Below are 10,967 nucleotides of genomic sequence, written 5' to 3'. Positions count from 1 at the left end.
GAAGGGAAGAGGGGAGGGATATCTGTAGACATACTGTGTATACATACACACAGAGAATATACATTGATATACTACACTAGAGAGAGAGAGAGATAGATAGATAGATAGATAGATAAATAGATAGATAAATAGATAGATAGAGAGACAGAGAGAGGGAGAGAAGGAGGGAGACTGGGGTGAGGGAGTTGTCAAACTGCTGTGCTTTAGGACCTGAACTTGATTAGGTGGAGAGTGGTGTAAAGCACATTTATTCAAACCATATGTGGGAAAGTAGGGAGTGCTGAGTATGGGCTGGTAGTGCTGGCCAAAGACACAGAGAGAGAGAGATTGAGAGAGAAAGATGGAGGGGAGGGAGAGATATGGAGTAAGAGATGGAGTGAATATGGAGTAAGAGATGGAGTGAAACCTAGATGGAAAGAGAGAGAGAGTGTGTGTGTGTGTGTGTGTGTGTGTGTGTGTGTGTGTGTGTGTGTGTGTGTGTGTGTGTGTGTGTGTGTTTGTGTGTGTGTGTGTGTGTGTGTGTGTGATCCAGAATGGCTATGTTGGGGCCCTCTGGCTTTGGCGGCCAGAAACGGATGTCTTGTGGGATTGTTTGATTGCATAGGAGCAGTGATTCTGCTTGCAGTCGCGTGTGTGATGAGCTGGATGTATACTATAAAGTCCTTGTGTAAATAAACCAGAGATGATGACATGATTGCTGCCATGGTTGGATTTTCACAACGGGAGGCCACCCTTAATCAAGATGGTCCCTATATGTGTGTGTGGGCAGTGAACATGTGCTTGACAGCTGGATGAGCGGTTGCACCCCAAAAGTAAATCTAAAACATGCCTGCCTCTGACATAAATTTAGCCGCTACTGGGGACAGTTGACCTTTGACACAAGGCACTGCAGGGCGTTATTGGTGCTTGTAAATCATGTTCCTACAACACTTTGGTATCTAGGCTACTAATTTAGTCATAAGTATCACTTGCCTGTAGGTTGTAGCAACAGTAGAAGTGGTACACAAAAGCTCTATGATTCGTCTGCATGTGTTTGTTCACATCCTTCACTTTATCATTCAGAGGAAAATGTTTCTGTCAGTTTGGTCTTGATTCAGTGTGTGAGGCATGTGGGGTATAATGTTTTTCTTTTTTTTCTTTCTACACATTCGTTGTGTAATATTTATGTATTCATGTATAGAGACACGTGTGTATATATGTGTGGGTGTAAGTTCATGTGTGTATATATTTATAGATATAGTCAAGGAGCCCTAACACACCTCCAAACGCCCTCACACCCCCCTCAGCTGTAGGCCACATATGGGTGGGAATGCTTAGGTGCCGGTGAGCACCCACTGCCATCGGTAGCTCGTGTCCGGATGGCTGATCTGTCTGTGAGGATCCCTGATAATCACGGGGCGGAACATTCCAATTTACACGCCTGTAACATTCTGTAGAGCGTCTCGTTCGAGAATGTGGGAGCCCACAAGGTTCTCACGGGAGTGAGGTTTTTATTCCTGGCCTCGTTTCCCAACGAATAGCTCTCTTAAAGGATGCTTCCGAGGTTCTGTGGAGTTGAACCGAGGAGATGATTTTCTCCTGGGAATTGTTTTTATTGAAGCACGGCTCGTTAAACCCTAAAGAAGAATCGATCTCATGGGGCAATGGAGTCCATGCTGAGTGTAATTATTGGAGTCCATGCTGAGTGTAATTATTAAAGGGTCAAGGACACAACAAAATGCACATGATAATACAGCAAAGAAATGGACCAGAAACAACAAGGCCTATTGGCAATTAACAGAGGGGAACATAAACTAATAACTGCTCCACAGGCTAAAGGCCACATATGGGTGCCATTGAGAAATCAAGGGTTTGTCTGTTTGTTTCACTGGTCCATTGTTTTACTCAAACATCTCCCACCATTTCCCTTTCTCTGTGGCCTGGTCCTGGTCAAAAGACAGATGCGTTGCATGATGCAGTGAGAGACCATGGCTGGGCGACTCTGAGACATCTGAGGACCTCCTCCCAGCATCCCCAACCATTCTCCTCATGCTCTGCTCCTTCTGATGAGCTGTGGTTGGAGAGGGAGAAAGAGAGGGGGAGAGGGAGAAAAAAATGATGAGCTGTGGTTGGAAAGGACTTTGGAGAATAATCCCTCCATTGTCTCTCCCATCTCCTGAGCATTTTTTCTGAGTTCTCCAAATCCATAGCCAAACAGCGATGCCATCATTTATGGGGAAAAAAGAAAAACTGAAGCAAACCGAAGACCAACCCATGGAAGGACTTGCCATGAAATCCCCAACCTTGCTTGGCTCCATTCTGTACTCAGTGTGGGTGGGTGGGTGAGTGTGTGTTTGTGTGTGTGTGTGTGTGTGTGTGTGTGTGTGTGTGTGTGTGTGTGTTTGTGTGTGTATGTGTGTGTTTACGTATGCTTGGGTGTGTGTGTGTGTGTGTTTATGTATGATTGTGTGTGTGTGTGTGTGTGTTTACGTATGCTTGTTTGTGTGTGGTGTGTGTTTCTGTTTGGGACTTTAATTCAGTTTGGTTGTGGCCAAGACCGCCTTCGGCGAGCCTGAATCAGACGCTCCAGTGCGCCGGTTCCCTCTGGATTTTTCCCTGTTGCTCCATGTGGGATGTAGACGCGCGCTGTGCAGCCTGGGAAATGAGCGGCTCTCTGGACCAGGTGTGATGTGAGCTCTGTTGCTATGGAAATGAGGGGGAAATTTTGAAGCACATCTGCCAGGCGTGATGCAGGAAGTTGTTTGTCTTGTGTTGTAGAGAGCAGAATGTAGCGGTTGGGGTTATGCCTTCATTGACTCAAACCTCATGGTGGATACACACACACACACACACACACAGACACACACATACAGAGAGAGAGAAAGATAAGTACACACCATGTCCATTCACATCATACGCTCATATGCATACACCACCCTTGCATACAATACATGTGCACACACCCCACACACATCACACAGACTCACCGTTATTACATCATTGTAGTAATATTTATCAGTACATTTGAATGACGATCTTCCTGATAATTGTCCTACACCCACACTTGGAATGGTTTTGATTTTACAGTTCAATGCTTGCTTAAAAATCCCTGACAGAATCTGCAGAACCTCAAAGTTTTTTCCAAGGTTAAATAATGGTAGACCAATCTCAAGTAGTGGAGCCTATACATTACTAGAGTGAGGAGGCCAATGGCCAACACAGCTGTTCTGAAAGGATCATTCTTTCTCTCTCTCTCTCTCATACACACACACACACATGCACATGCACACAAACACACACACACATACTTTTTTTCTCTTTTTCCCCACTCCCCCCTGGTATGTATGTGAGCATGTCTGTAGAAGCTGTGTAGGGCTGTTTGTGTAAGGGGAAGCAGAGGGCTTATCATGCAGTGGCTGAGATGAGTGCTAGCTGTAGTATTTGTGTGTGTGTGTGTGTGTGTGTGTGTGTGTGTGTGCCACCCCCTCCCCCTTTCCCATGTGCAGTGTGGGGCTGTTAACATGTTTACTGTAGAGAGCTGTTGTAGAATGAGTGGTTTGTGTGTGTGTGTGTGTGTGTGTGTGTCTGCCAGTGTGAGTGTGCACATGGCTGTGCCTCTATGAGATCATGTATTATGGCCTGTCGGCATGAGGTATAATATACTGTGTATCTAATATTATAATCCCTCTCTGCCGCCTCTCTCTCTCTCTCTCTCTCTCTCTCTCTCTCTCTCTCTCTCAAAGACCCTCTCAGCTGCTCCTGCGCTCAGAGAGTAAGAGGCAGCTGGAGAGTACTTTGAGTTGGTTGCTTGGTTGCCTGAGCCTCTCTCCTCCCCCTCGGGACCCCCATGTTTTGCACGGCACAAACAGGGCCTTAGTTCTTCTGCTTCTGCAGCAGCTCTTTGAGAGGCTACCTGTTTACCTGTAGCCCCAGGGTAGAGGGAGGAGGATGGGGGGGGGGGGGGACTTAACTAGGGATTGGACGGGGGAAGTGGGGCGAGAGAAAGAGGGAGAGAAGTAGGAGGTGTTGTGAGACTAGGAGCAAGGCCAGACTAAGCGGATTTTCATACTTTCCGGAACGTATTCGGGTTTAGTCAATCGCTGCCAGACAAAGCTGTGCTGCGCTGATCTACGGCCACACACACCCATTGAAACTGGTGAATATGCTGTAGTATATATGCAAGGCCTGTTGGTGGCGCTGTGAAGGGTGCTACCGGAAATGGAGAAGAAGACTCGTAGAAGAAGACGACAAGTTACAACTAGTTAAGTTGGTGACAGTTCAGTTTGTCGCCAAGTAGTTGACCATACTGTGCCTTATACATTTCCTATGCTTAAATCATCATTGTTTGACCTGTATGTGATGCATTATGTGCATACCTAGTGAAAGTAAGGGTTTTCATGAAGTTGCTACTGTGATAGATCGTGTGTATTAAATACCACATTTTGGGCTACCTTCTAGTGCTATTAGTAGTGATTAGCACGCTAAGCGGAGATTTAGCTATGTTCTGTTCTTATGTTGATACGCTGTAATAAAGATGTGTTCAATCCTGCTAAGATTTCGACTGGATGAGATATGAATGAGATCCATGTTGCCTAGTGTAATGTCCACTATTATATGTATCTGGTAATATTAGTTGTGTAATTCAGTGCAGTGTAAATTAGTCCCCATAAAGAAGACTGCTTTGGTAACTCAGTGAATAAAACGTGCCCTTCTGAGATCGTTGTTTGCCAGCCATAAACAGAACAGAAGACTTACATTTTTTTGTTTTTATTGCGATTGGGAAGATGTACGTGACTACTTGACAGCTTCCAGCGTTCACGTGGGATAATTACGTCATCAGATTCGCGGATTCAAACCCGATTTGCGGCCAGACAGGCCCTGATAGCAGGGTAGATTGCAACCTTCCCACTCTGGAGAGGGGATTCTAACCTTGGCGGAAAGTAACGCTCCAAATGGCAGATTTATCTGGCCGGGAGGCCAGTTTGTCAAGTTATTTTCCGGAAAGTATGAAAATCCGCTTAGTCTGGCCTGGCCTTAGGATTGAGTTGAGAGTCCGGAAAAGTTGGGAGAGAGGAGAAATGACGTGGAGAGCGAGGGGGGAAAGAGGCTTAACGCTCCTTTATCATTAAACCATTACCTTGCTATCTCACATGCTTACACCCAAAAAAACATATTCAATATTAAACCTCCCCACATACAAAGCCTACCACACAACAGCCCCACCCCCCAAATAGTATAAAAAGAGAGAGAAAGAGACATGTAGGGTTGAGTTGAGAGGCTGGTAATGGGAAACTGGGAGACAGGAGAGATGGAATAGAAAGAGGGATAGAGAGAAATAGAGGATTAGACAGACTTGAGGGCAGGCCAGACTAAGCCGATTTTCATACTTTTGCGGAAAATAACTTGACAAACTGGCCTCCCGGCCAGATAAATCTGCCATTTGGAGCGTTACTTTCCGTCAAGGTTAGAATCCCCTCTCCAGAGTGGGAAGGTTGCAATCTACCCTGCTATCAGGGCCTGTCTGGCCGCAAATCGGGTTTGAATCCGCGAATCTGATGACGTAATTATCCCACGTGAACGCTGGAAGCTGTCAAGTAGTCACGTACATCTTCCCAATCGCAATAAAAACTAAAAAATGTAAGTCTTCTGTTCTGTTTATGGCTGGCAAACAACGATCTAAGAAGGGCACGTTTTATTCACTGAGTTACCAAAGCAGTCTTCTTTATGGGGACTAATTTACACTGCACTGAATTACACAACTAATATTACTAGATACATATAATAGTGGACATTACACTAGGCAACATGGATCTCATTCATATCTCATCCAGTCGAAATCTTAGCAGGATTGAACACATCTTTATTACAGCGTATCAACATAAGAACAGAACATAGCTAAATCTCCGCTTAGCGTGCTAATCACTACTAATAGCACTAGAAGGTAGCCCAAAATGTGGTATTTAATACACACGATCTATCACAGTAGAGACTTCATGAAAACCCTTACTTTCATTAGGTATGCACATAATGCATCACATACAGGTCGAACAATGATGATTTAAGCATAGGAAATGTATAAGGCACAGTATGGTCAACTACTTGGCGACCAACTTAACTAGTTGTAACTTGTCGTCTTCTTCTCCATTTCCGGTAGCACCCTTCACAGCGCCACCAACAGGCCTTGCATATGTACTACAGCATATTCACCAGTTTCAATGGGTGTGTGTGGCCGTAGAACAGCGCAGCACAGCTTTGTCTGGCAGCGATTGACTAAACCCGAATACGTTCCGGAAAGTATGAAAATCGGCTTAGTCTGGCCTTACTCTGAAAGAGGGATGGAGGGAGGTAGCGGAGTGATGAAGTAGGAGCGAGGTAGTTGGGGGTGGGGAGGATGTGATGGGGAGAGATGAGGTTAGGGTGACTCAGCAATGGAGATACTAAAGGGAGGATTGGAAGTAGCGAGAGAGGTGATGTAAAAGAAAGAGAGAAATTAATTGGGGAAACAGAATAATCATGGGAAGGAAGATGTGTGGGTTTAGGAAGGAGAGAAGGAGACGAATGGAAGATGCCTGGGTTTAGGAAGGAGAGAAGGAGACGAATGGAAGATGCGTGGGTTTAGGAAGGAGAGAAGGAGACGAATGGAAGAGATGACACTGGCATCTAAACATCATGAGACAAAGGAGGGGAGGGACATACCTGAAGTAAAGACCACAGTGAGATGAAAAAAGACATAGAATGATGACTCTAAGGAAAAGAAAGCAGGAGGGATTGAAAGAAATTGAGGGAGGAAGGAATATGGTGAAGGAGAGCGAGAGGCGGGGGTGGGGGGGGGTTAGGAGAGTCTGGCTAGCCAAGAAGGACACGAGAGGCAGACAGAGATGAAGTCAGAGGTACCTGGGATGGTTTTTTTTTAACTGAAAGCTGGCAGGTAAAATGGCAGGATACTTCACTATGCCAAAACAATCCACCAGCATTACATTATTGGCGGTTTAGTGAGGAAAGAAATGAACTCTTATCCTCAACATCAGAACTATACATGACAGGGATATATGTGCATAATACAATGCATACTCTGGAATTGATTTTGTTAAGTCTGTATGTTCTACTTAGTATTAGGTAATGTCCTATCTTATCTGTTGTGCCTGTGCACTTTATATGTTTCACTGTGGAAGAGTGGGAAATGTTCTATCGATTACTTTGTATGTCTTGACATGTGAAGTAATTGACAATAAAGCTACTTTGACTTTGATCCTTTAATGAATACTGTCAGGTCATCCAAAAATCACCTAAAACTCATCTCCATGTACGTGTTTGTGCTCGCCCACCTCCAGCCTCTCTGTCTCCATAGATCATCTTTCATAACTGTATTTTGGCATTATGTGGAGACAGAACAATGCAAGGAGCCGCCGTTGGTTTTGCAAGTCTCTCCCTTCGCAATATGGATTCAATTTAACCACATATCTGTGTCTGTGTGTTCGCCCTCTGGATCCGGGCTCTTGGGTGAAACAGAGCTCTGACAATAGCTATTATACTGTATGTTGCCTTACTGTCTGTATTGCAATATCCTCACACAGAGACACACACATGCACAGATACTCAGTCTCTCACACACACACACTCACACACACACACACACACACACACACACACACACACACACACACACACACACAGCGAGAGAAAGAGAGAATGAAATGCATGTAGATCATGTACTGTAGATACCCTCAAATATGCATACTCATGCACACACACACACACACACACCACCCACTATGATCCCCACAACAAGTAATTCCTCCTTCCCTGTGTTTTCTGTCCCAGCGGGAGGATGGATTGCCTTTCTGCTTTTGAGCACAAAACTAACACATGCTTTATTTGGCCTGTTGCTCTTGGACATTCTGGGTCAAACGTGTTCGGGCTCCCTGGTTACCGGTGGACGGGCGTGGGCTTGTCTGTCAGCCCCTGCCTGTGTTTGGCTTGGGTGGATGCCACCACAATTAGCATTACGGCGAAATAATCCCAAATTACCTCAAGACACAGAGTCATCTTCATTGAGGAGACACACTGGAGTGGGGTTTCGGAAGAGACACAAAAGTGCCATAGCATAAATAATCTTGTTGTAGTTGCATTTTGAATATATTTGGAAAAGATGATGAAAGCGTGTTGCTTTCTGTGCCTAAATGACTGAACTGTCTGGAATGACATGAAGTGTTCGATCTAATTTACCTGTCAAATCGATTAATTCATTCCTCAGATATTTATGACTGCTTTGGATCTACTGTTATTACATTTACTTACTTATAAATCCCATTTCAGTTTATGCTTAGCAGGATTTATGAGCAAAAGCATGACAACTGGTGTCCGATGACAGTGAGAGAGAAAAGACCTTCACTAGACAGTGCATAAATCTTCTTCATGTACATTATAACACACACATGTGGACAGTATTAAACTCTGTATCATTATCCACTGACTGAAGCATTCTTGGCTGTCCTCTACTTGACCGGATAATACTGTAAAATATGTTCATCTATAAACAGTGAACCTTTTTACATTTACATAGGGTGCGTGGTGCATTTGTCAGTGTCACCGCTTTGTAAGGTGTTCTATTTCCGATAGTTGCAGTCATTTTATGTGATGTGCCTCAAAAGACTGTTTATCTCTTTTATCGTTTAACTTATCTCTACATTCTGGTCTTTTATTGTCTCTTTATGGTTCTCCCTCTCCTCATCCTCTCCTCTCCTCTCCCTATCCTCTTCCTGTCCCTCTCCTCTCCCTCTCCGTCTCCTTCATCATGGTCTTTAAGTGGGCTTTTATATTCTTCCCTTTATGGGCTCCAGTGTACTCATGTGTTCTTGTCTGCTCTCTCAGGTATGGGGAAGAGTGCGTAGCCAGCCTTTAAAGTGTCACTCATACAACAACATAGTGGGCACACAGTGTGCTCATAAGGACATAGTGGGCACACAGTGCGCTCATAAGGACATAGTGGGCACACAGTGTGCTCATAAGGACATAGTGGGCACACAGTGTGCTCATAAGGACATAGTGGGCACACAGTGTGCTCATAAGGACATAGTGGGCACACAGTGTGCTCATAAGGACATAGTGGGCACACAGTTTGCTCATAAGGACATAGTGGGCACACAGTGTGCTCATAAGGACATAGTGGGCACACAGTTTGCTCATAAGGACAAGGTGGGCACACAGTGTTCTCATAAGAGCATAGTGGGCACACAGGTACCAGAGTCCTCTTATGGTCTTTTTTGGGCTCATCTCCTCTGCTCTCCATCTCCTTCACCAGTTTTTTTTTAGTGTGTGTGCTCTCTTTTCTTCCTTTTATGGACTGTTCTCATGTGTTCTCCCCTTTCTTCTCTTTCCCTCAGGTACCAGATCCACACGGGCCTCCAGCACTCCATCATCCGGCCCACCCAGCCCAACTGCCTGCCCCTGGAGAACATCACGCTGCCCCAGAAGCTGAAGGAGGCGGGCTACGCCACGCACATGGTGGGCAAGTGGCACCTGGGCTTCTACAAACGCGGCTGCATGCCCACGCAGCGCGGCTTCGACACCTTCTTCGGCTCGCTGCTGGGCAGCGGGGACTACTACCGCCACTACAAGTGCGACGGGCCTGGCATGTGCGGCTACGACCTGCATGAGGGCGAGGAGGCGGCCTGGGAACAGGACCGCGGCGACTACTCCACACTCATGTACACGCAGAAGGCCGTGCAGATCCTGGCATCGCACAACCCGCGCCAGCGCCCGCTCTTCCTCTACCTGGCCTTCCAGGCGGTGCACTCGCCGCTGCAGGTGCCAGCACGCTACCTGGAACGCTACAAGTCCATCCCCAACCTGCACCGCCGCAAGTACGCCGCCATGGTCAGCTGCCTGGACGAGGCCGTGCACAACCTCACGATGGCGCTCAAGCGCTATGGCTACTACCACAACACTGTGATCGTGTACTCGTCTGATAACGGAGGTCAGCCAATGGCTGGGGGCAGCAACTGGCCACTACGGGGGAGCAAGGGCACCCTGTGGGAAGGGGGCATCCGGGCGGTAGGCTTCGTTCACAGCCCCCTGTTGATGAAGAAGGGCGTGCGGTGCCAGGGGCTAATGCACATCACCGACTGGTACCCGACACTGGTGACGCTGGCGGGCGGGTCGCTCGGCGAGGAGCAGAGCCTGGATGGCTATGACGTCTGGGAGACCATCAGCGAGGGCCGGCCATCACCACGCCATGACATCCTGCACAACATCGACCCCATCTACATGCGCGCCAAGAATGGCTCGTGGAAGGCCGGCTACGGCCTGTGGAACACGGAGGTGCAGGCGGCGCTGCGCGTGGGCCACTGGAAGCTGCTCACCGGCGTGCCGGGCTACGGCGACTGGGTGCCGCCACAGACCTTCTCAACTACGCTGCTGGCCAAACACTGGCATAGCGAGCGCGTGCGCTGGGACCGCGGTCAGTCTCTGTGGCTGTTCAACATCAGCGCCGACCCGTACGAGCGTGTGGACCTGAGTGGCCGCTACCCACACGTGGTCAAGAAAATGCTCATGCGCCTGGGGCGCTATGGCCGCACCGCTGTGCCAGTGCGCTACCCGGCCAAAGACTACCGCTCCAACCCGCAGTACAATGGAGGCGTGTGGGGTCCATGGTATCAGGAAGAGGAGGATGACGACGATGATGATGACGACATGGAGAACAACCTATTCGACAACCATTTAGGGCAGACGAGACGGAAAGGGAAAATGCAACGAAAGAGCAAACTTGGGAGAAAGGGCTGAGGCAGTTATTTTATCATTATTATAATTATTTCTCCATTTAAGTTTTTATTCTGTCCTTTCGTCCAGTGAATCTTGCCAGACTGGTGAATCTCAGGGAATGAGACAGACAATTGTCTGTTTGGTTGGTCGTCTCCACTGATTTAAAAGCTGACGTTTTCACATTTTCCATGTCGAGCACCGAATGTTCTCGCTTCAAGAGGACAAAG

The 10,967-nt window shown here is 47.0% G+C and overlaps 1 protein-coding gene across 1 annotated transcript in view; it reads left to right on the top strand.

The window, feature by feature from the left end:
- arsj (arylsulfatase family, member J) overlaps window positions 1–10,761 on the top strand; it is a gene marked incomplete at both ends in the record, with an annotated part of 15,371 nt that extends 4,610 nt beyond the window's left edge. Inside the window, one exon of the mRNA XM_080838254.1 lies at window positions 9,363–10,761. Coding sequence (XP_080694380.1) covers window positions 9,363–10,761 — 1,399 coding nt within the window. The remainder of the gene's footprint in view (window positions 1–9,362) is intronic.
- Between the last annotated feature and the right edge of the window lie 206 nt (window positions 10,762–10,967).

The sequence above is a fragment of the Sprattus sprattus genome (genome assembly GCF_963457725.1).
Source record: "Sprattus sprattus genome assembly, chromosome: 5".
Taxonomy (NCBI): domain Eukaryota; kingdom Metazoa; phylum Chordata; class Actinopteri; order Clupeiformes; family Clupeidae; genus Sprattus; species Sprattus sprattus.
The sequence above is the reverse complement of the archived record's forward strand: the minus strand, read 5'-3'. Positions and strand labels throughout refer to the sequence as shown.